The sequence below is a fragment of the Penicillium oxalicum genome, chromosome II, assembly GCF_001723175.1.
Source record: "Penicillium oxalicum strain HP7-1 chromosome II, whole genome shotgun sequence".
NCBI classification, from domain to species: domain Eukaryota; kingdom Fungi; phylum Ascomycota; class Eurotiomycetes; order Eurotiales; family Aspergillaceae; genus Penicillium; species Penicillium oxalicum.
Genome location: NC_064651.1, coordinates 816,449 through 840,687, shown reverse-complemented (window position 1 = coordinate 840,687; position 24,239 = coordinate 816,449). Strand labels below are relative to the sequence as shown.

General features: G+C 49.4%; 7 protein-coding genes and 1 non-coding gene across 8 annotated transcripts; 5 read left to right on the top strand and 3 right to left on the bottom strand.

The window, feature by feature from the left end:
* Positions 1 to 147: 147 nt before the first annotated feature.
* On the top strand, positions 148 to 2,079 carry POX_b02183 (uncharacterized protein; the record flags this gene model as incomplete). The annotated part of the gene is made up of 1 exon (XM_050111098.1): positions 148 to 2,079. One exon carries the CDS (start codon positions 148 to 150, stop codon positions 2,077 to 2,079), a length of 1,932 nt encoding a protein of 643 aa, XP_049971444.1.
* Positions 2,080 to 3,819: 1,740 nt separating this feature from the next.
* Positions 3,820 to 3,913, top strand: POX_tR058. Its single transcript has one exon. It is a non-coding gene; the product is annotated as a tRNA-Thr (tRNA).
* A 1,498-nt stretch (positions 3,914 to 5,411) lies between these two features.
* POX_b02182 (Actin-like protein arp6) lies at positions 5,412 to 7,044 on the bottom strand (the record flags this gene model as incomplete). The annotated part of the gene is made up of 4 exons (XM_050111097.1): positions 5,412 to 5,550; positions 5,631 to 5,693; positions 5,754 to 6,450; positions 6,540 to 7,044. 4 exons carry the CDS (start codon positions 7,042 to 7,044, stop codon positions 5,412 to 5,414), a joined length of 1,404 nt encoding a protein of 467 aa, XP_049971443.1.
* Positions 7,045 to 7,351: 307 nt separating this feature from the next.
* Positions 7,352 to 8,279, bottom strand: POX_b02181 (uncharacterized protein; the record flags this gene model as incomplete). The annotated part of the gene is made up of 5 exons (XM_050111096.1): positions 7,352 to 7,379; positions 7,695 to 7,849; positions 7,910 to 7,930; positions 7,983 to 8,105; positions 8,208 to 8,279. The coding sequence occupies 5 exons, from the start codon at positions 8,277 to 8,279 to the stop codon at positions 7,352 to 7,354; spliced, it is 399 nt and encodes a 132-aa protein (XP_049971442.1).
* Positions 8,280 to 10,361: 2,082 nt separating this feature from the next.
* Positions 10,362 to 11,504, top strand: POX_b02180 (uncharacterized protein; the record flags this gene model as incomplete). Its single annotated transcript, XM_050111095.1, has 1 exon — positions 10,362 to 11,504. The coding sequence occupies one exon, from the start codon at positions 10,362 to 10,364 to the stop codon at positions 11,502 to 11,504; it is 1,143 nt and encodes a 380-aa protein (XP_049971441.1).
* Positions 11,505 to 11,787: 283 nt separating this feature from the next.
* POX_b02179 (uncharacterized protein) lies at positions 11,788 to 14,871 on the bottom strand (the record flags this gene model as incomplete). Its single annotated transcript, XM_050111094.1, has 1 exon — positions 11,788 to 14,871. One exon carries the CDS (start codon positions 14,869 to 14,871, stop codon positions 11,788 to 11,790), a length of 3,084 nt encoding a protein of 1,027 aa, XP_049971440.1.
* A 2,404-nt stretch (positions 14,872 to 17,275) lies between these two features.
* Positions 17,276 to 18,565, top strand: POX_b02178 (uncharacterized protein; the record flags this gene model as incomplete). Its single annotated transcript, XM_050111093.1, has 1 exon — positions 17,276 to 18,565. One exon carries the CDS (start codon positions 17,276 to 17,278, stop codon positions 18,563 to 18,565), a length of 1,290 nt encoding a protein of 429 aa, XP_049971439.1.
* Positions 18,566 to 19,865: 1,300 nt separating this feature from the next.
* On the top strand, positions 19,866 to 21,100 carry POX_b02177 (60S ribosomal protein; the record flags this gene model as incomplete). The annotated part of the gene is made up of 5 exons (XM_050111092.1): positions 19,866 to 19,868; positions 20,024 to 20,057; positions 20,205 to 20,251; positions 20,410 to 20,568; positions 20,684 to 21,100. The coding sequence occupies 5 exons, from the start codon at positions 19,866 to 19,868 to the stop codon at positions 21,098 to 21,100; spliced, it is 660 nt and encodes a 219-aa protein (XP_049971438.1).
* Between the last annotated feature and the right edge of the window lie 3,139 nt (positions 21,101 to 24,239).

Below are 24,239 nucleotides of genomic sequence, written 5' to 3'. Positions count from 1 at the left end.
GATCAAGAAGCGGCGATCCTCGGGGCTGCTGCGAGATTAAGTCATAGATGCAAACACGGCAAACTCGATTGTTTATGCGCTCGCGCTCCGCATGTGGGCGCGCGCCGGTACGATCAAACCGTCAACAATTGTCGATTTGGCGCGACAATGGACTCGCCCCCGAAACGACGAAGAACGGGTGAAGTATTAGAGCTACCCATTGGCGCAAGCCAAACACTCATACCCAGGAGGGAGTCACGCTCCCCAGGTCGTACATCTTTTCAGTCGCCTACGAGAGCGAGTCTGGCCAAATCACACCCCGAAATCCTCGAGCGCGCAATTAGCAGGTCACCAAGCAAACAGTCCCCCATTCGGCCGAGTCCGGAAAAACAGATCTCTCAAGATGATCCCAGAAGCCTTGGCATCCGCGGCCGCAAGGCATTCCGACCATCGCTGAATCCCTCGAGTCCACTGAAAGCGCCGCGAGCCTCGGGGTCTCCTATGGTTTTATCTCCGAGCCGACGCGCCAGCAATATCCAAGCCTTTTCCAAACCTCCGCGTCGACTGTCTAGGAAAATCTCAGCTGCGGACTTTGTTTTTGGGTCTCCTGTTCGCAAGCCGATCCGACCAACACATGATCTCTCAAATACGCCCGAGGAACAGCTTGCACTGGACCTAGATGCCGCAATACAGGAGGAAGTTGCGGGAGCAGATTTGGGCTTTGACGATGGGAGTGCTGGTACTACCCATGAGGACGATTCTCTTGAGCCCGATTTGCCCCCGACTCCAGCTCAATTGGGCTTGGAGAAGGCTCCTGCCCGATCGAAGGGTCTTTTGAGCAGCAGTCCAAGCTCGAGGCAAGAGAGACGCAAAAAACGGGCAGCGACAGATTTCCTTCATGGCGGCTCTACGAAAGCGCTCAGGTCTCAATCATCACAAGAGGAGGCCTCTGAGGACAGCGCGACGTTGACGCGTACTAGTGCGACCGCAGCCGTCGTTGGGAAACGAAAGACTCGAAAAGGTCTGGAGGCCGAGTTACGTCGACTGAAGGCCGAGGTGGCCGATATGAGCAAGTGGACTGAGAAAGTCGATTCGGGCCTGACCTTGTCGACAGAATCGGACGAGGTTCGCAAATTGTTGAACCTTCTCAAGGAAGAATCCACACACATCAATCAGCCGATCCCCCAAAGGGATCCTATCCCGGTTTCAGCGCTTCTTCGCACTCTTCTTCCATTCGGTGCCAAATTGCCTCGGCCGGCGCCTTCGGAGATACCAATGCCGACAAACCCTTTTGCTTTGAAAGAGATCTCAAAATCTGCAGGGTATCTTACTTTCTTCGCTCCCTTGACACTTCGAGCCACCACCAGTCGCACAGCTTCAAAAGCAGTCTCGCTGCTCGAGACACACACTTTGAATTTTACCGCGCCATCCCCCTTTCCGTCTTCGCTCTATAATGTGTCTGTGGTGTACGAGACGAATCCAGAGACACAGAATATCACATCTGTTTCGGTCCCAACGGGCGGAGACAGCAGAAAGCGAAAGGTCCCTACGGCACTCCGGCAGTGGATTGATACCCGCCTTGAGAACCCATTGCTAGCTCTAGACGTTGCCACTCTGTGCTGGGGTATTAACCGCTATTGGGAGGCTTCGGTGACTCGTGCACGACTATGGGCTCGAATTGACGCCAGTCATGGGGCCGGTTCGATCGAGCAGGCAAATAGAAATCCCCCTGGGGATAAAGAGGGTGTCATCACAGCTGCAGAGCTTCGAACCCTTGTCCCGCATCTGGAGCGCAGCACCATGGTGATCAAACAAGCTGTCACGGATAGCCAGGGGCCACGTGTGCTTCTCTCGAACGCACTGGTTATAGACGAATGGACTGGGGAACCGCAACTCGAATCAGCAATCACCGTATCCACGCCCAATACAACAGCTGATCTAAACAAGAGGATTGATCGAGAAACGAGAAAACTGTTTCATGCGTTGTTGCGGGAGGAGGGGGCCGTCTCCATCCGTGGGAAAACTGCGAGAGGCCTGCATGCCGACGCCATTTTCCGAGCCACGGAAGGCGCGCTGGGTGCTTTACGGGCTTCGCAGTGAGTCTTTGCCTGTTTTCATATGTTCGAGTTTGGAACCGATTGCCTCTGTCGGATTTTGATGAGCGTCGGCGTCTTGGTCATTTTGTTGAGGGTTTTTGTTTTTGTTGTTTTTTTTGGCTGCGCGTTGAGATATCAAGATACCATGGGAGTTAAGAGTTTTTGGTCGGATGGGACGTACAAATATTCAATGATGTCCCATAGGTGGAAGTGTGGAGGATCTTACTACATGAAGGCTGCGTACATAGGACGAGGCAGTCGGGGTATTTGTGAGCATTAAGCTTTTGTTCTTGTTGTGAGCGTCAACTATTTGTTATGACAGTGTTCTGGCAGCCGTATTCAAAGTTTGACTATATCAGGTCGTGTGACGGGTTGAATATCAGATGTGGCCTTGCATGCAAGCCAATCGTAAACAAAGTCGAGTGCTCAGAATGGCGGCTCACGGCTCGAGGCGTGGGATGAGACTGGGAGTCACGATTGCTGAATCAAGTGTTTCAAACATGACACCAACTTGCGGATCGTGAGATGTTCAGCTACGTTGGTGCATTCGATGCAGGAGTAGGACGTCTCACCACCATACTGATTGGGGGGCAGGTCGGTTCCTGGAATGCATGGAGAACAGATGGATGGGAAGGAGAAAGTGGAAGCTGTTGCTGTCAATTGGGTTGAGATCTCGAGAGCACGTGCGCTGTACTGGGTGGTGGAACCGTATGTAGAAGACAGCTCGTGCACGTGGGTGGATGTAGAGACGGGCAATCTCTAACCGCTACCTCCTAATCAAGGAGGTACCCATGGCGCGATTTCATTGCAAATTGCTTGTGCACTTCTAGAGTATGTTCTGTCAGATAGTCAAGTTTCGTGATGTCAATATGGCCATTGGATGGAGCACTCGTGTCCGTACTGGTGTGATGGTTCTGTGTAGCCGCGGATTCAGTGTCTCGGTGGAAATGGATCTTGTGGGACGACGTTGTTTGGATATTGAGTCTTCGGTTCTGTGACGCTGGGCTCTGATGCTCCTATGGAACATGATATGATTGGTTTTAAAGTACATGCTTGATTAATCTTCCTGGTGTATCCTGGTAGGTAATAAGTGGCTTCACCTATTGCGTTGATGGGTTCGATTACACTTGGTCAAGTTGCGGGCCAGTGTGGATGTGACCGGGTGACTGGGACTCCGTGAGGTTCCCGGAAATATACATTTCGCTGAATGCAGGGTCCACGGGTGGGCAACAGCGGGAACAAGGACTATCCATAGGTCCTCAACAATCTTGAGTTGGGACAGGCAGAAGTATTATAATGATCAGATACTGGAGGCAGTAGCTTTATGTAGCTTGATTTTAAAATCTATCTTCAAGCATGGGCTCCTGTTCCACCACTGGAAAGAGATCACAACGTCTACCTCAGCTGGCGCGAACCGCCAAGACGTCTTATCTTCCACGTGAGATCAGACCCACGTGGGAAACGCGGGAAGGGCAGGTGATATAAATTGAATCCTACTCAACGATGGTCTAGAGGAAGCCCTACAAGAGCAGATTTTCTGAGAGATGGACACTTATGAAGCCATCAAACACAAATATTACAGTCCAAATTAAAGGATCCTTGAATATTATACCAAAAAGAGTCAAACATAAGCATAAGCGCAGTAGTTTAGTGAATATCGTCGCGGGAGCGCTGCTTCAAGCGGGAAACTCGCGAAAAAACGATGGATATCAGTTTTACAAGTTCACAATAATACAACAAGCAAGCTCGCTTGGCCAAGGGGTAAGGCGTCTGTCTCGTATTGTAATTACAATAATACGGTTAACAGAAGATCGTCGGTTCGAATCCGACAGTGAGCATCACTTTTTGCACCGGAGCGCTTGATCTTGTGAAGCCATTCACAAGTCACCTTACAAGTCTCCTCTTACTTTGTGAATTTGTTTTTAAAAACAAAAATGTCTGTGATTGTAAATAATCACTATAGCTTATTATAGACCCTATTCTGACTTAATCATACTATAGTAAAGTATGTAGCTTTGATCATCGTGGACTACAAACATCTGGTATAGTATAGCCTCACGATCCACAGGATGAGGCCTGGATACCCGGCAGAATCAGAGGCTGCTGATGCTGCCCGCCTTCGGAACACCGATCGCTGGGTATTGTATTATTTCCAGGGTAATGTCAGAACGTTACAATTCAGAAGTCAAGTCTGCGGGTATTTTCCAGCTACCGCCTTTTGCTTCTGTAGACCGCCAACAACTGCCAGCAGAAAAGCCCATATTGTGGATGTTGTAAGTATTCCACTGGCAGAGCAGTGCTTCCCAGCAAACCTGAGGCAGTCCATTTGTATACAAATAACTCTACATAGCCAGGTCTTATTGGACCATCTGAATTTTTTTGACAAGATATTGAGTCTCTGTGTCATCTTGAGCCCAGGATTCTGATGGAGCAACTCCATGAGTAACTTTCATATGATAGGCGTCGACTGGTGTACACCGAACTGAGGATCATCCCGTACTGGAGTCACGTTTCTGGAGTTTGTTTTGGCTTGCAAATGCCTCCAGCCTTGTTTTTGCAAGCGAGGTAGTCAATTTGTACACAACAAACAACAAAAGCTGTGCACTCTCAGCCTCTAACCTTAGACTACAAGAAGGCAGAAGGTAGCAGAACTATGGCAGCTAGCGGACATGGTTATTTCATACTTGCTAGATGTCAGTGGACGAGAGGATATTCAGAACCGAGGGAAAGAAATGAAGAGGGCAAGGGAAAGAGAGCAATGGAGAAGATGAGAATGATAGTATTAAGAGGCAAGAAAAGATGACACCATAAAGCTATCTCCACAGTATTGGCAAGGAACAAGAGGTAGAGTAGCCCGACACTGCCTTCTGATACCAAGCCTCGAGAATCTCCTGGCCCAGGGCAACCTTCCCAGATTCAGTCAGGGATATCATGTGAACTTGCTTCTCTAACAAACGAGGGGTCAGTATACTCGTATCCGAGTCCATACATCTACAGTGGCGAGGTTTGATGGTCCCTGCTTCAAGAGTGAACGAGTCAAGTATCATGGCATGCTCTATATTTCAGATGACAAGAAATGGTATGTATTCCTGCTTTTTTGAAGAGTTACTGTGGTAGGCTGGACCAAGGTGCTGTCCCGAACTCCGAAAACCAAATGATAGATCAACAAGACAGGTGATAGTGATCGAATGTAAAGAGAAATATTCAGTTTCAAACTATTCAAGGGTATCGTAATGCAAAGAAACAAGAAATCCGCCAATCCTCATCGGCCCCGAGAACTCCCCAAATGATAATGTCGTTGAAGAATGGCTTTTTCCCACAAACTTCGGCCGGTCATTACACCAGCCCAGCGAATCGCCGGGTCGCCCAACCAGAGCCATATTCTTGGTATTCCTGTCGGGTGATCACCAGCTTCCCCAGTTCCTCACGGTTACTTGCAAATCGAGAGCCACCAAGCCAAGCCGAGCGGAATGGACTAGAAACCGATAAAGTCAGTGACATTGCAGACTCGAAGCCCACGACGATATTGATGATGGGATGAGGGGGACGGCTTACTCCTCGGCCTGTCGTACTCTGACGACACATTCAGAAGAAGCAATTGCTCGAAGATCGTTTTCACTGTGAAAGATATATTAGCTCTGCCCCCAATTCTCGTCGAGCATCGTGAATTGAACTGACAATCTCTCCATGAATCCAGGAATGCAAGAGTTACCCCCAACTACGAGGACATTTGCCAGAAAAGCGGCGTGCAAGCCAGGAGGCAAAACAGAAATGCTTTGAAGAACCATGTCGGGAATTCCAGCTTGCTGCATACCGATATCACTGGGGGTGAATAGCAGCTCGGGAACAGTGAATCGCTCATTGCCGAGGACAAGGACATCTTCTGACAAGATATCTGCACTGAGACCTGAGAGGGCACCCTTCTTTTTCTTGGCGTGTAATAGCGGATCATGAGGCCGCATGAAGCCCTTCTTGTTGGCATTGGGATCAGGTAGAACGTAATCGACAACCACACTTTGCATATCTTCGCGCCGTCTGTTTGCCTTCCACGTCCGTTCCATGTCGCTGTTGAAATCGTTGCTGACAAAGCAGACGGCTTCCTTGACCTCGTTCATGATGTATGTCTCGTCCACCATATTGTATTGTCGCATTGAGACAATTTCTTTCAAGTAATTGGTGAGAAGTTTGCCACCGACATCGAGTCGACGGATGGCTCGTTGTAAAGGCTGGCCCTTGTAGACTGGAGTGACTGTCGTATGCGAGTATCCGGAATCCACCACCAGGAGACAGTCTTTGGGCAACACCTCGGCATCGTTCTTGGCGAGGGGATCACCGAATAGCGCATTGACATCGTTCCAGGCGTTCAGGGTCGGGCCTATAATGACCAAACCAAAAACCAAAGTATCAGCATCTTCATTCTGCCAGCGGAAAAAGACCTCCGTCCTCATTCTCTGAATCACTGACCCAAACATCTCGCATAACCACCAAAGCCCCACTCCTCCATCACCATCTCGTCCGTATTGCGCTGCAGCACTGGTAAATTATTTGGAGCCTCCGTCAGAATCAGAGTGGTTTCTTCCGGTTTGGTGATCCGAAGCTGCTTGTTTCGAGGTGTCGCCTTCTCCTCGAAGAACGTCTGTTCCCAGATCTCCCTCTCCGCTTCCCAATTCACGACGTATCCCTTCTCCACCGGGCGCCGAAACACCGCTTCATTCCAGTCCGTGACATGGGTGTTCAGCTGAGCCCCAGTAAATACTCGGTTGTCGCGTGTCTTGACAATCGCATTCGGTATCGTGACGCAGTGGGATAGCGCTTCCTCGGAGGAGACGGAGGGATCGCAGGCCCAGCCCGCTTTCATTGTATATGCGCCATTGTCGAGAACAAAGGTCTTTGGGGGAATGAGACGTGCAGGAACATCTGGAGGGGCTTTGGCAGCCTTTGCAGAGGCTCGAGACTTTGATGTGCCCATCTTTTGTGTAAGGTGATGGGGCTCGATGAGCTACGAACGTTTTCAAGCTCTTGAATATGGCTATGCTAAATGTTTGTTCCGTTTGACGACGCGTGACGGTGAACTTTTTTGTTTGCCTTATATTTTAGGCTATAAACATTTCCACTTACTGTTCTACGGCGGACAGACCCGCCTCATCCCCGCTGTGACATCTGTACATTAAAAGAAGAAAAAGAAGAAAAATGAGAAAAAAAAGGAGAGAAATAAGATAAAGGGCAAGTAGTTGAAAGAAAAAGAACTGGTAGAACATGAAGACTCCCGTCTGGTTCTACTTCTTCTGTTCATCGGGCCGCGTACTAGTAAATATCATTTCGTTAGTAATCACTTCAATCCCGTCGCTCAAGAGTCGAATTTGTAGAAGTATTCAGTTTCACAGAGAGAGTGAACCGCGAAGTACGAGAGGCAGGGAAGAGACGCCAGTTCCTCAAAAATAACAATCACGAAACCTGGACTCGGAAGCGAGGTCACGACCAGCCCCAAATTCTGAAGCTTGCCAGATGCCCATAGATCTTGAACACACGGGTGCGCTCAAGCGTTCATATTTGGGGGAAACATGCAAGAAGATAACATGGATTCATCGGGGCAAGTGGTGCAGAGGACTCCTGACTTACATGCGGCTCGACAGGGACGCCTCTTGGTAACCCTGCCTGGCAGGGTTAGCCGCGCCCTGAGGCCTTGAAGCCTGTGGGCGCGCCGCGGCAGGGGCGGCGGCGGTGGCTCGGCGGGCCGTAGCTCGCGGGGTGGGGCGGTTCTCATGAAGCCCGAGCTATCCCAGGGTTCAGCAGAGCTCAGATTCCAAATAACACGCAGGACGGGTATAACATACGGCATCATGAAGGTGCAGGCCCTTGCTTCAAGTCAGCACGCATCAAGTCACCATTTCATATCAATTTACTTACAAGCGAGACCTGCGCCGCCACCGCGGTGGTGAACGCCTTTACTGGGCAGTTCACCATCAGGTGCCCTCGCACCCCGTAGAGGAAGCACTTATGGAAGCGCTTCTTCTTTGGCTTCGGCTTTTGCTTGCAATTTTCATCAGTGTCTGCTGCTCAATGGTTGAATTCGGCTCGGTCGTGGAGACAGTATACGTCAGATCATGGGAATGGAGAGTTCTACTACAGTACCTTTGTGGGCCCTTTTGCCCGATCCGGCCTCCTGCCGTCCCCTGCACCGCTGGCCGCGTCCGCTGGTGACATTAGGGCTTGGTCCTGGAGGCATAGCCCCGAGAAATCTGTTAGCATTCATTTCATACCATAGAGAGTAGTTCCACTTCAGTTCCTCACCTTTTTTTCCGGCCTTGTCAGGCCGGGTCCCACCAGACAACTGACTTTCATCCGGTGGGTGATGATGTAGAAGGAGAAGGAGGAAAGATGGAAAGATAGGATATGATGATATTTATACCCTGGAGGTGACAGGCATCCGGATCGTCTGATAGATAAATGGGTATTCCTTGAAGAGCAAATTTTCTCAGGAACACTTTTAACCTGGTGTCAGAGCGTTCAAGACAATAAATGTCACCCCGAACCAGTAGATACCTGTATTTCAAGTCGAAAAGTCGCCTATCAAGCCCTAGAAGCCCAGTATAGATGAAAAAAGTCGTTTTTAGACCATGTCGACCTTGGGGATCGCATCTCCCTCGTGAGAGACCTCTAGAATGATACCCAACTCGTAGGCTTACTTTTACGGAGTTTGGGCGTATAACCTCACTCTGGTCTCACTTCTATCATATTTCTACCTTATTTCTACCTTACTTTGACCTTAATTATGCCTCACTTCTATATCCTATTGAGAAAAAGCCTACTTGAACTCAAGTCATCTTTCTAAATTATTGTAAAGAATAAGGCTATACATTCGTTGATGTAATTCTAGTACTCACCATGAAATCAAATAAAAGTCAAGTGAGATGAGGCAAGTATCTGTATGATATGCTAGAAAATGAAGCCGAAAGTCTTTTCTCATCATGTACCATGACAAGTGGCGGGAGTAGTCCTTTTCTTGCTAAGGTTTCGCTGAGAAGTGGAACCCATTTCTACACCGAATCAATACCTCCGGTCTAAGTGAGGTTTGGTATGTCTCGACCTCGTTGCTATCAAGAATCCCTCTGATGAGCGCCGATCCATATATTTTCTCACCTGGCTATCAGTTTAGGTTTCGGCCAGGTTATATTCCAGAATCCCGTCCGGGTCGAGCTGGAAAAGGGCCTAGTCCCAGTCCTTTGTGTCAAGTGCTTTAAATCAGACTATTTGTCTTTATGATATTACTTAACAAGTTTCTTGAGCCTTGACTGACAATTTGAAATGATGGAGTAGTCGGTAGATTGGAAGTCGACTAATACAAATGATGACAGCCTAGTGTGATCGTCGCAAGATGATCTGACTCTGAATATTTAAAGGGCTTGCCCACTGCTGAAACTATTGGCAAACCACGAGGACATAAGAGCTAAGGTTTCGTTCTGAAAATTCCCGGCAGGGCTTGCTTTTATTTTTGGATGGTTAGGGCCAAGAAGGAGATCAAAACAGCGATGAAGTGCGCGAGGATGAATTCTGATCCATCTTAATACTCATTGGGCGATTGCGTGGAAATACATGTGTTGCCGGAACATATGGGATGTGACCATTTGAAATTTGCATTGCGAGGATGGGAAAGTTGATCTGGACATGATGGTACCCACTCTCTCATATCAAATGGATGTCTTGGAGAGAGGACGCGGCGTTGAACTAGTAGACTTTCTGAGACTGGGGATGATGGGTTTAGGTGGTGCCTGAATTGTATGGCGTTTGATATTTAATTTCCAGATTTGTGCCTGAGGGGGAAGTCAGGCCGCCTGCTGGAGGGAAGATCCTTTAGCAGCGTAGAATTTGTTGATGGCAAATTGATGACATTGAAAACTCCAGTCGATAATCACCACAAGGCCATTTTGGCAAAATGTATACAAAGGAAGATCGAGGATTCGAGAGTACACTGTTGCTTGCCTGACTACCGAGTACAAGTAGTACCTCACTCACCATACAAAATACCGTGGTGAGTAAGTACCCGAGAAAGCCAGCCGGGCACCTTATATTCAGACGAGCCCCACCCTACTCAACCCGAGCCCCGCGGACAATCTTTTTTATCTACAAAATCCTTCTTCACGTCGAGGGGCAGGGGAAAAAAAAACGACCGAAATTAAAACTCTCTCGCGACCAGGAAAAACACAACCCAACACTGGCCCCTAGCAAAGAAACTGCATATACTAGGCCAAGCACTCATACACGGCTTTTCTCTCCCCCTCAAAAAAAATGGCGCAGCAATTCCCCGGCATCATATCAACCACCCTCAACCTCCTGGACCAATTCCAAGTTACACTCACCTCTCCCGCATCCAGCGCAACATCCCAAACACCTGCCAAAAATGCAGACGCCCAGGAAAACTCTACGACCAGCGCCCTGCCTCTCCTCGCAAATGCAGCGGCAGGCCTCAAAGCGCAGGTGACCAAGCTCTCACTGCTGGCGATCAACTCGCCCTTCACCCATTCCGCCGTGATCACCGTGTTGCGCGCATGCAATGAGAGCATTCTTCCGTCCCTCGTCACCGCCGCGCTCCTCGTCACACCCGCAGAATATACCAAGGCGTTTCACTCGGAGGTGCTGGTTCTGGTGAAAACGACACTGGCGGAGTTCTCCACCCTAGTCAAGGACGTGAAGGGGATTGCGCAACAGAAGGATACCGCGAAGAAAGATGACCCTAAGAAGAAAGAAGAGGACATCTCCAAGGTCTCCAAGGATGCCATTACCGTCGCGGTGGGCCGAGTGTGGGATGCGTGTGACGCTGTCGCTGAAGTTGCGAACAAGGGTGTGGTGGGCTTCGTCATGCGACGTGTCGAGCAGTGGCGTGATCTGGTCAAAGATGCGGTGGAGGAGCTGGAGGAGTGGGATCCCGAGGGGGATGATGACTTTTTCGACGACCTGATGGGTGATGAGAAGGATGGACATGATTCGGACGAGGATTCGGATGACGAGCAGGAAAATGCGGCATTGCAGGAACAGAAAAAATCGACACTGCGGTTTCTGAAACCAGTTGCTCAAGTCTATCCTGCCGTCATCACTTATCGGTTGAAAAATGCTGGTGATTTGCCCTTGTCGTCAACCGGGGGTGTGGCGAGACTCGAGTCCTTGATGATCAACCTGCAAAACGTGCCCGAACAAGTCGACGAAGTCGTTGGTGCGCTGTACGAAAGCAACTGGAACAAGGCGGCCGAACATTTGAAGAATATTCAAAAACAAGCCAGTCAGGCTGTGAACTCGGTCGCCGCTTCCTGGAATGCAGACGGAGGTGCTGACAGCGAGGCGACGCCCGGAGACAAGTTCACCGTCTGGTCGAAGACGTGGCTCAAGGTGATGGAGGAAGTCAGCAAGTCCATCAACACTGTGCCTTTGCAATGAGAGAACAGAAGAATACAACCTTGGCCGGGGCTTCATCCGTCCCTGAACATACAGCAGTGACAAATCAAAGACAATCTGTTATTGAAGCCAGATCCTTGATCACTTGTGAAGTGATCTACTCCACATGAAAAATATAGCATTTTCATTGTGTGTGCATGTAGAAAGGTATTGAAGAGTATGATACAAATCAAATATGCATCTGAAGATGAAATAAAATTGCATGCATCACCGTGGTCACCCGGAAAACGCCAAAGATGACAAATGCAAAAGAACACCCCCCAAATCAAAATGTATCAACACGAGAGGCTGCATCCTCATGCTCCCATTCGGGCAAATCTTGCGTGGGAATGTGGTCCTTGAGAAACTCCAACACGGAATCCGTCCCCTTGGCTACAATCTGCCAACGTGGAACACGGAACCGGTTTCCTGCGACCTCGAACCTTCGCAATGCAGAGCCCCCACCCCAATTCTGCGGAGAACGCTCGGCACCAAGCAAGCCAATCTTGGGAGGCAGATGATCGATGTCGTTGTTGCTGATATCCAGCACCTGCAATCCCTGGACTGCCTCGAACTCCACCTTAGAAAACTGATTGTCCGAAGCAAGGAAAGTTCTCACTTCAGGAAAGGATTGTCGGATGTGAGGTAATGATCCAGTGAGACGGTTGTTAGAAATGTCAAGGAAATTCAGGTTCGGGGCATGCAGATTCTTCAAAAGGCATTCGAGGGTTTGGAGGCCCGCAGCACTGATATTGAGACTTTGCAGCTTTGGAAGCTCGAGCGATGAACAGAGATAGTCTGTGCCATCCAGGGAATTGTGGGACAAATCAAGATCGACTAGACCTGAAGCGAGCATGCCCAGGGCCGGCGTGGGGAATGAGCGCAGGTTGTTGTGCTGCAGATATAGGCAACGAACATCATCTTCGCCGATCGCACCAAATTTACCCAAATCGAAGTCGGTCAATTCGGAGTAGGACTTGTCGAGAACGCCCCCAGGCTTCAATCGCCAGCCATGCTCACCAACTGGAGTCTCGGGCGCGAGAGTGAATTGCGTCGCCACCGATCCCTCGTCATCCGTGTCCTGGGGTCCAGGCTCTGGCCCGCATCGCTTGCGCAAGTCTTGCAATATATCGTCTGAGCTCATACTAAGCAGTTTCCGCTCACGGAGCGGGTTATTAGAAATGCTGAAATTGGAAAGACTTTCCAAAAGACCGATCTTCTCATCCACTCGAGTGATGTGGTTCCCGGAAAAGTCCACTGTTTTGATACTCTTGAGGTCCACAAAGCCATCGGGAATCCGATCCAATCTATTATCTCCAGCTGCGAGAGTCGAAAGGGACTGCCAGCCGGAAAGATGAGGAAGACGCTTGATGCGGTTTACACTCACAACGAGGGTATGAAGATTGGGTAGGAGTAATTGGTCATTGCCGGCAAGGAGATCCAAAGAGTTGCTCGCCACGTTGAGAGTTTGAAGATCCCGAAGCTGATCGACAGCCGATGGGATCAGAGTCCCATTCAATTGGTTCTTTTGGGCATTGAGAGTCTTGATCGGAAGGTTGCAAAGAGCATCGAAGGGAAGACTAGGCAACTGGTTCTCGCTCACATCCATGACCTTCAAGTTAGCCAATTCCGAAATTTCATTGGGCAGCCGCGTCAAAGCATTATTACGCAAATCCAAGCTTTCCAATTGGCGTAATTGGCCAATTGCAGGTGGAAAGGCACCATCCAGCTTGTTGCCGGCTAATTTTAAATCCGTCAAGGATGAAATCTCCATGATGATGCCGATGTTTTCCAAGGTCAAATCATTATTGGAAAGATTCAAAGCCCTCAGCTGATGAATTTGTCGAATGCCCATGGGAAGGGAACAGAGCTTGTTACCATGAAGATCCAACGTTTCAAGACCACTGAACTGAGGCCCTCGTTCCTCGCTTTCCGGGTCGATGTTGGCTGGATCAACATCGGGAAATACCTCGTCGGCGATGGATGTCAATTCATTGTCAGCAGCAATAAACTTGACCAGATCCACGTTCTCGAACCAATTTGATGAGCTTTCAGCGTCAAATTCGTACATGGTGACCACTTCTTTGGGAATCTCAGTCAGACCCAAGGCTGCGATGTTCAACGTGCCCGAGACACGGGCTCCCTCTACCCGCTTCTTGAGCACTGCCGAGTTGGACCCCTTTGGTAATTGGTTGAAAGGATCACGGTCATCAATCACCTCCCAGGTATTGCTGGAGGTGGCCATACTTGCGGGCTCGGATTCTTTTTGGCTTGCGGCTTGAGCAGCTGCTTTTCGCGCGGCTTTTGCTTTCGCAATACTCTCCCGCAGGGCACTAGATGACTTGGACGCTTTTCGCGCCTCGCTCTGTGCTTGCTGCTCTGGTGTTAGATCGTCAGGCATTGACGAAGCCGCAGACACCTGCCGGGAAGCCGTTGAAGGTGGTTTGATGGTTGAAGGAGGATTCGTTTGGGCATTCCTCGTTTTCCGAACATGGAGTGGCCGCGCCGGAGGTCCCATGTCTGATAGCACAGGCTTCGAGGGTTTCTTGACCAGGGGTGGACCAGCAGAAGACGGTTTCGCGAACAGTCCCCCCGAGCCTGTGGGCTTGACTGGTACCGTTCTGCGAGGTGCTCCATCCTGATCTGCAACTCCATTGCCCGCAAGACTTTGCCTCGATGAGGGCATCTTTATCCTCGAGGGACTTTTTCCAGTCTCGGTGACGGTAGGCGGTGCCAACGCCGATACCGAGGGCACAGAGTTGCGGGGTCGCGAAGGAAGACGGAGCTTGGAAATTGGTTGAGCAAGGTAGTCATTTGCATTTGACTGGCCATTAGATGATCGAGACGGGGATCTCGAATAACTGGAAGCATTGGAGGGCGTTCGAGAAGGAGATCGTACTGGACTAGCCCCACTGTAGAAGCTTGACTGTCTCCTCCCCGGGGCCGGTGAGGGTGGAATTTGCGCCATAGTCTCTTTGGTCCTTTCCGACAAGGAAGGACGTCCTTCCGGGCGACCACGGGGTTCGTGGAGGAGGCCATCGTCCTGGCTGTCGATCGCTGACAAGCTGTCGACCTCTGCTAGTTGTGTCGGCTTCAGCTGCGTTGCAACGTCACTCCCCTTGGACGAGGGCCTCGGTATTTGTTTTGCCGGTAACGACAGGCGAGTCATCGATGGTTGCTTTCGCAGCGTCTCATACGACGGCCGGCGGAGACGGCTGTGGTCCACTCCTGGATCGGCTTGTAATCGGTCGCGAGAAGGGGACGGACGGATGGATTTTGGTCCTGTCGATTTCGGAAGAGGCAGGCGAGATGCTGCTAGCCGGGGGATTCCGCTCGACGGGCGAGGAGTGGTCTTGGGTTGGTCCTCCATTTTGATCGCTGCCTTACTCGCTATCACGGGTCATCCGGATATCGGGGTGGACGAAGCGTATATGAGAAACCCAAAAAAAAGTAAAAGCGAGAGGGAAGTTCAGCGAGTGAGTGGAGGGCGGCGTAAAAACCCCCAGATATGGATAGTCGAATGAATGATAGGTTAAGAGACCTCTCCGAGCTTCATGGCATGTTCAATGACTGTTCGGATTATTGTCTTGGGCGTGGATGAATCTCAAAGGCGCTCAATGAGGGGCGGAGTCAACAATGAGGCTTGATCTTCGATTGTTTACAGTTCCTTATCCTCCGACATGATCACTGATAGCTGCCTGAGGCACCAACTGACAAAGACCACGCTACCGGAAGCATGGATGGAAGGATATAATCTAGAGATGATTCTTGAAAGCAGCAAAGAGTGTGAATACTCGAAATCTTTGAGACAGATTCAGATAGTTCAGGACTGAAGGTCGGATCTGTTGAAGTAGGCCAGACGGCGTGGAAGCATAACCAAGTCTTGCCAGGATCCATAGGCGGTTAGCGGCCGCTAAGCAATACTGTAAATGCGGGCGGCAGCTCTAACCCAGACTTGTCTGATGCATTTTGCCCGAAGAACATTGAAGAGATGAAAATGGAAAGAAGAAGGCCTAACAATAGGCGCGTTGACACATGCTTCCACGAGCGATCATGATTCATCAGCACATATAATGGAAAGTCGTGGTCAGCCCCCCATGGACGGTTACTGCCCGTAGCAGAAATCACAACTGTTAGAGTTGGTCATGTGTGTTCCCATTCCTTTCCGAGCATGTGCGATAAACCGGCCATTTCCCAGTAAAATCCAGCAGTGTACCACCTACTCCTCGTGAAGCTTAGAAAATCTCGACAAGGTGGTTGGAGATCTAGGCTCAGAAAGGCAAAACGTGGATTTTTCCATGCGAACGTTGGACTATTCCGATAGTCTTCCACTTGGCTAGGTGTGTCAGCTTTTATCTGGCACCGCGTGTCGGCTGTTTACATTTGCCGTGCGCTTTTTTATGGATCCCGTCAACTCACTGGTGGGGAGCGACCGTTGTCGTCCGCCGTTTCGGGTCCCGCGACGGGGTTTCGAATGAATATCAGTTCGAGATTCCCAAATGGATGCCCTGGAGTTGCCTTACTGCGATGGAAACCTCAATTGGCCCACCAGGTGCGCGATTGAACAGCCGCGGAATGATGCAACAATCTGTCAGCCCCGGACGTAGTGCTGACTACTTAGGTAGGTCCCTACGCTAGCTGAGTCGATAATAAACATCATTTACCGCGGAGACTAATATCCTTCACTGAGATCAATCTTGACGATCGAAGAAACAGCCCAATGTCAAAGTCGCCGGGGGACAAGTTGGAATCATCTATTTTATTTCCTGCACAAGCCTGTTCCCGGTGAGTATGAGGTCAGCCAGTGTCGTTGATATTCGCCAATGCAATGAGGTTCAAGCCGAAGCGTTACCTACTCGATTTTGGGAAAGACGGCACACAAGACTTGTCCATTTCCGGAAATGTTGAACACAATGTATAAGCTGCCCTATGGTCTACCTCGTATAGATCATTCTTCTGCAAGTTCTCCTGGTCCGTTCTTCTTCTTCAGATGGGCATGTTTTACCACGTTCGCCAGTACCGAGATTTAATCCCCAACCAGGTGGACATGTTTGCTCATCCAGTCGTCAAGTCACGATGCTCGATGATGACACGACGAAGCTGAAACCAAGCTCCAACTAGCGTCTCTCTAGAGTGTTGGTTGCCAGTTCAACGGAGTGCCTCACCCGCTGTTCGCAGGTGTTTACTTGCCCTGAGCGTCCCGTGATCCACTGACTAATCCCAAAGTAGCATTGAGAGGGTCACATGTGAGACAGATGATTGGGTTCGGATTCAAGTGGATGCTGCTGGGAGGCCGCCCACTGGCTCAACTGGCACGACGGACTTGACTCGCCGAACTGGCCGAATTGGCTCAACAACCGCCCCCCCCGCCGCACATCACAATGCCCGTTCCCAGCCTCCCAGCCCCCCTCCACGATATCAACTCATAACCGTCCCTCCATCGTTCTCGACTTCCTACAGACCTAGCGTCCCTTCCGCCCTTTATCCGTGATCCCCGTCCCTCACCGCTGTAATTCTTTGTTTCGCACCCCTTGGTCTGATCTCTTTGTGATCCCTGAACAATCAATTCCACCATTGCGCCATCTGACGTCGTTGGTCCATTCCTGGAATCTTCTACACTGATTCGGTATGCGATCGGCCCGCGCGATGGATATCATTATCATTAGCGACTGGACACAATAGACTGACAGAATATCTAGTATTAAGATCGTCTGTATCTTTGCCATCGCGTGGTTTGTCGCATTCTCCGCTTGTGCCGACAACACCCATCGGTCATGTCTCGATCACCAAACCGACCATCAAGTCCCCTCGAACCAGCCGCTGAGATTCTGGTCCCGGCAACTCCAGTGCGCCGAAGTTCTCTGTCACCGTCTCCACATTTTAGCGCTGCTATCGGCGATCGATCCTCGCAATCCGAAAAGAAGTTCATGTCTCCTCCTACTTTGTCGTCATCCGATATGACTCCGCCACCTTCGACACAGATCCCTGGAGCGCCGCGGCGCGGATCAAACTCACGATCTCTTAGTCCCGCGGCTGTCCCCTTTGCAAACTTGGACAAATCACTATGTGACGCCTATGGCGCATCAGAGAACCTCCCTGCCATGGAAGAGATTGAGACTGCCGATGAAAGTCGCCTACGCCAGATTGCCAAGGACCTTCTCGCTGTGGCGCAAGAGGCGCGCATGTCTGCGCTACACTTCAAGCTCCAAAATAGCCTTGTTTCGTTCGCAAGCAGCGAAGCAGTTAAGCGCGCTGAAGTAGAGCAACAGCTCGCCAAGCGAGAAGTTGAAATTCTTCAGAGTGCAGAATACCGAAGTCGCTCACGCCCCGCAGAGCCTTTGACTCCACGGCCTTCCAACCCAGTTTCTCACAATGACTACTTGAACGTCCTCCACCGATCGCAGGAATTGGAAAATGCCAATCTTATCCTCGATCGTCGGCTTCGCCATGCCAAGCGAGTCATTGAGGATGCTACTGCTCGGTCCGCCGAGCTGGTGGAGCAAAACGCGATGCTCAAACGTCGCATCCAAGATAACCGGCAACACTTTTCGCAAATATATAACTACGGGGCGATGTCCCCCGGGATGCAGAATGAGCTGCACTCCATCTGCCGCGGAGAGCACACCGATGGTCTCGCAGCTCTCCTTTTCGCCGACAAATTCACCAACCGCATCCGGGAACCACATGGCGCCTATGTCGCACATTCCTCTGTCCCCGCCACACCCCACCAACCACGCTCTTCCCGCCGTGAACACACTCACTCGAATGTGAGAAGAGATGGACAGGACCAGTACGATAGCGACAGCACCGTTTCCTTGTCGGCCCCTGAATCGGAGGCAGAAGCCATGCAATACAAGTACCCGCAGGAGCAGGAGCAGGAGCATGCGCGGATAACTGCTCCCAAAACCAGTTCACTCCTACAAACCAAGCTATTTGGTCAGGTCAAGAAACCAGGTGTTGAGCGTGCCTTTGTATCGAAGCGCAAACTCAATCCTGACGAGAGTAGTCCAGCCAGCAAGAGATCCAGGAACAATGCCGGGGTGGGGCTGGGCATCGAGACTTGAGTTCTCCAGGTCCCATTTTTTTTGGTGGCCACCCCACTCTCCTCCTGCAGAAGCGTCCACCTTTGGCGTTTCGGCATGACCCCATCTGGATACGACTCATGACCCTAGCGTTGCTTTTTGGCCTCTGGCACTCGAACTTTTGATGACCTGCGTTCCCTTGAGGAATATGACTGATGACTGCTTGTGTGGCTTTTTGTGATGGATGGCAATGCAGTGCGTTGCAATTGCTCTTGTTTTTTTTGGTGGCTGTTTGGCGGTTCTCTGCGCTTTTGTTTTGCTTGACTTTAGTTTCTGTGTTGTCAACGTCTGACATACAGTAAATCATGACATCCATACCCCACCTCAATCTTCTCCCTGGCCTTGTCCGTTAGTTTGCACGGACACGAACACGTAAATATCGCCGTTCTATCATGACCAAACCTTGTTACACTGCCCCATTCATTGAAAGCTATTTTTCATTGCCCATACTTGCATAGCTCTGTTCAGAAGTCAGATCCATGAGATCATCCTCGTCAGGACATTGATTTGTAGTAACCGCCACTCTCCTTCACATTTGATTGATGGGCGCTGGTAGAATTGGGTTAGGTTAGAGGTAAACCTTTGAAGTAGGTTTAATTGCCTGAAGAGCGAATTCAATGCGGTGGAATTTCACTCCCCCGGTTTTTGCGACCGCAAAATTGATCTCCCTTTACTTTGTGAATCCGAGATGGTGATGACTGTACCGAGGCTAGGAGTATGAGGCTCAGCCTTTTTGAGTGGACATGGTGCTGCATTTGAGTAGCGATAAGATCTACAGATGCATTTTGCTACATAGCATACACGAACACCAAGAGACCGATAGGCGATAGTGGGATTAATCCACATTCAATGTTGTAAAGCCCTGTATTTATTTCTTGAGCTTTGCCGTAGCTTGAAATGACTCAGTATGATGAATGATCTTTGAGTGCCCACGACAGCACGAAGACGCAACTGGGAAGACGGACAGGAGTTCATGACCAGTCCAGGACTTGAAGTCACTTGGAGTACAGTCGCTGCCCGAGCCAATCTCATCCAACAAACTGAACCAACCAGCCAGCGGGACGGAATCCATTTTCTCCAGCCCGGGCGAGCCCGCCCAGAAATGCTGAGTCAGCCGCTTCTGGCAAATTGCCCGAACCAGATTAGTTAGGGCTCGCTAAGCGAAGCGGTGAGTGGTGAAAGCGGCCACACGAAAAATGGCGACTTCAGTTTCTGCCGTGCAGGGAGATTTGACCAGCAACCCTCCGACGACCACCACCCGGCTCGATCCCCATCCGTCACCATGGTGCGTTACCTGCGAAACCCTGCTGCGATTGAATACAATGAATGGAAGAGGTGCTGTCCGGATCATTTTGGCTCGATTTTCGACCAGTGATACCGGTAGCATGGAGGATTGTTGAAAGGATCTCGAGGCTGATTCAACCTGTGTGGGAAATATAGGCGATCAAGCACAACAACCAAATCCAGAAGAACCGTGAGTCGGTCCCGTCGTCCATGGAGTCAGGCGCTCGTTCATTCTTCACTCGGCAAATTTTTGTGAGGGTTGACGAGCGCCCGGACTGCGACCAGACATTCGATTGTCATACGGAATTACGGGGTTGCTGATGCCATTTCAATACAGACTTCCGCAAGGATTGGCAGCGTCGTGTGCGCGTGCACTTCGACCAGGTACGACCTTTTCGATTTTCCTCCCAGAACTTTTTTCCAGTTCCCGCCGAACGATTCCCGACTCCACCGCTTGGCATTCGATCAATGGAAAACAAAAAAAGTTCTTGCTCCCGACAGAACTCGTTCGACTAACATGCGCTTTTTCCACGATTTTTTAGCCCGGTCGCAAGCACCGCAGACGTGAAGCCCGTATCGCCAAGGCCGCTGCTGTTGCTCCCCGTCCCGTCGACAAGCTGCGTCCCGTTGTGCGATGCCCCACCGTCAAGTACAACCGCCGTGTCCGTGCCGGTCGTGGTTTCACCCTCGCTGAGCTGAAGGTAAATTGAGTTCTCACGTACCGTGGAGAGTTGCGCAATGCTCTCAACCCAGAGCCGTGTGACGATCTCAAGAGACAAATTGACTTACCCATTCTCTTTTTTTTGCGACTTTTAGGAGGCCGGTATCCCCAAGAAGCTCGCTGGCACCATCGGCATCTCCGTCGACCACCGCCGCACCAACTACTCCAAGGAGTCTTTGGTCGACAACGTCGCCCGCCTGAAGGACTACAAGGCTCGCCTGATCCTCTTCCCCCGCAAGAGCGGTCAGTTCAAGAAGCTCGACTCCTCCGCCGAGGACGTCAAGGCTGCCAAGGCTGGTGAGGGTCTCATCAAGAAGGTCAACGCCTCCTTCCCCATCGTCAACCCCGCTCTCGAGGCTGCCGTCACCGAGATCAAGCGCGACTCCCTTCCCGAGGGTGAGAAGGCCGCCTACCGCCGTCTCCGTGACGCCCGCGCCGAGGCCCGCCACCGTGGCAAGCGCGAGAAGCGTGCCCGCGTCAAGGCTGAGGAGGAGCAGGCCGCCAAGAAATAAATGTGTTAATTTTCTGCTCGTGCTGATGATGATGATCGGGTCGGTTTTCGGATCGGGAATGAGTGTACTGTGGCATGGCGTGACGCCTCTTCCTTTTCTCCTTTCAAACTGAATCCCTCTCTTGAAAACCTCTCCTCCCTTAACCCTTCGCCTTTTCTCTTACCCCTCCCTCCCTTTTTTTGTCTCTAAAAAAGAAAGAACTCGGAAGATCCTCTCGAAATGCAAAACCGCCCAATTTTTCACAAAAAAAACATCTTGCCTTCTTTTCTTGCCTCGACACCCGTTGCCTGTCTATCATTTGACGAACTCTGATGGACTTGTTTCGTGCTTCTGGTCGGATGGGTAACATGGATGTGTCTACGGTCATTTCCTCATGTTATGGGATACTTTGCATCTCGGCACAGCCTAGGCTTGGGAAAATATGAGAGGATACACATGATTCTTTTGAAGCGGAGGGAAGCTTCATGGGAGGGCCATGCCAGGGGTCTATTCCAGCGTTTCACTTAGTTCTCGAAAATGTCAAAGAGGCTTCAAAAGTTCAACTCCCAAGTACATATATATCGGTAGATTCAGATGGTATTATAGACAATTACCCATTCACGCGGCTCGCAATTTTCGGTCTGTGCGTAGACGAGAGAATGTCTTTCCAACAGATTTCTTGCCTATCAAATAACCAACCGGCCGAGGACTCGTCAATATGCCTATTTGAATTGCTGGGCTCACAATGTACCAAAATAATACACTTGGTCTCAGTGCACTAGACGTCCTATGGCATGGCCAGATGGCCCTTTGGCAGGATAAGGATTACATGCCGGAAGTCGGATCTTCGAGACAAGATTTTTTTCTATCAAATAGGGCTGTATCCACTTTCCACTATCCGCCATTCACTACCTAAGTTTATCCGTCGATCATGGCGGGTGTGGTGTGTGTGCGTTCGAGACTTGGGTTTACAATGATTCCAGACGTGACTTGACAAGGCTGCTCAATCAGTATTGAGCAGCAAAATTGAGAACAGAGAAACAGAAGGTATCTACTGTTTGTAAGATCATCTACCTAACTTTGGGACTTGATTACAAATTGGTTCAGCATAAGAATTCTTGAAAACATGTCCAGTAGGTTTACCCACGTGCTTTGAGATTCAGGATGTATAGTTTTTTGGTGAATAGAGACAATCTAATATTTTTGATGGGTCCGCTTGTTTACATGCGTATCTCGATATCAGGGATTATTTCTGAGTATTGAAGGGGCAAAAGACTGAAAATTCCTCTGGATATGGTACTTCGACTGGTGGAGCAAGCCAGAGATAGTACAATGTTGAGAATATACCTTTTCCCACACGAGATGTGACGTCGTTAATATAAGCTTGGCACCTGGCTCCCGTCAGTGTTTCCAATATGAAAATTTGAAAATACCTTGAATTACTCAAATGACCATTAAAATATTTTCTGCGTGTTTGATGACAAGTACGAAAGTCACTCCCACTTGACAAGTTCACAGTATCCGAAATCGATAAGCCTCGGCATAGTTCCGTTCTGCGCAAGTCCATCAGTGCAGCGGTCTTGATTGATATACCCGAGCGTTGGTTTCAAGCACGTACATCAACGCGGAATTTTCAATTCTTACAAGTCTCAAGTTCTCTTCTCTGTCTTTGATTAAGTTTCATCACTCTCGCGATATATCAGACTTTCCCACAAACTTGGCCTTGAAAATCCATCGTGACCTCTGTTGTCCGGAATCTCTTAGGGCTTGCTACTCACGTGACTTTGACATGATCGAGTCCTATCGAGGAAGGCAAAATATTTCTTCTATTTTTAACGGAATGAAAGAGAATGGCAAAATTCCAGAGAAACAGGTATGTAGAATGAGTTGCTCTTCTCCGTTGAGTCTGGTGACAGATCTAGTCAAAAAAATGGAAAACATCTGAAATTTCGTGAACGCCCGCCACATGAGAGATTTAAGTTTAAGACAGTTTATTTTCGAATACTATCCGCGTGGAATATCTAGTTTTCCTTAATCTGACTAGAGAGAATCCATGTCGAGCATTCAAATCAGCGGAGTCTCATGAGTTTAATCAAGATCTGAGTTGACTGTTTTTCAAGACATTTCTCTCGCGTGATGTCTTAGGAGGTTGGTCACTACTCTATCGTTCTTCCACTCATCCCGATACTCTCTAGGTAGCTAGTGAGCTGAGAATACCAGGTTTGTATTTTTTGAGCAGCGATACGTGCCCTTTAGACGGAATATTCTCATTTCGGAATTTGGACAAAGTTATAGCGAGTGAAAATCTAGCATGTTGCGAGTGAGGCTCAACATCTCATCGATAGTTGTATACTGACAAGCAAATGGTATTCTCGTTTGGGAGCATGATCCTGAAATAATCTTCTCAATTTTATACCCTCTAAAATCCGAGAGAATAGCATAAAATGTTATCATTGATCGGAAAGATAAAAGTCGAGCAGCGTGCTGCTGAACTTGCCCGCTGATGATCGAATCTGTAGCTGCGTTGAAGACCGAGTCTGCCACGTATCAGCGCACTTGTTGACATGATGTTGGAAAAGATAATTTAGGATTTGCCTCAATGCATCATTCGACTCAGACTGTAGCTGCGAGCAAGGGTTGTTTATGCGGCGCCATGAAAAGGTCTCTATCGGTAGTCTTGTGGGCTGTGAAATGGTTTACATCTAATGTCCGAAGGGCCAAAACCTGTGTTTTATGACTCAAGGTTTCTACAAGGATCGTTTTTGATGACTATTAATCATATTTAATCATGTGTCAAGCTGCAATTTAGAAGATGGATTGTGAGAAGACTAGATCATTATGATTAAAAGAAGAGAAAAAAGAAGAGAAAAAAGAAGAGAAAAAAGAAGAGAAAAAAGAAGAGAAAAAAGAAGAGAAAAAAGAAGAGAAAAAAGAAGAGAAAAAAGAAGAGAAAAAAGAAGAGAAAAAAGAAGAGAAAAAAAGAAGAGAAAAAAGAAGAGAAAAAAGAAGAGAAAAAAGAAGAGACAAAGGAAGAGACAAAGGAAGAGACAAAGGAAGAGACAAAGGAAGAGAAGAAGGAAGAGAAGAAGGAAGAGAAGAAGGAAGAGAAGAAGGAAGAGAAAAGAAAGCGGAGGAGGAGGAGGAGGAGGAGGGGAGGAGG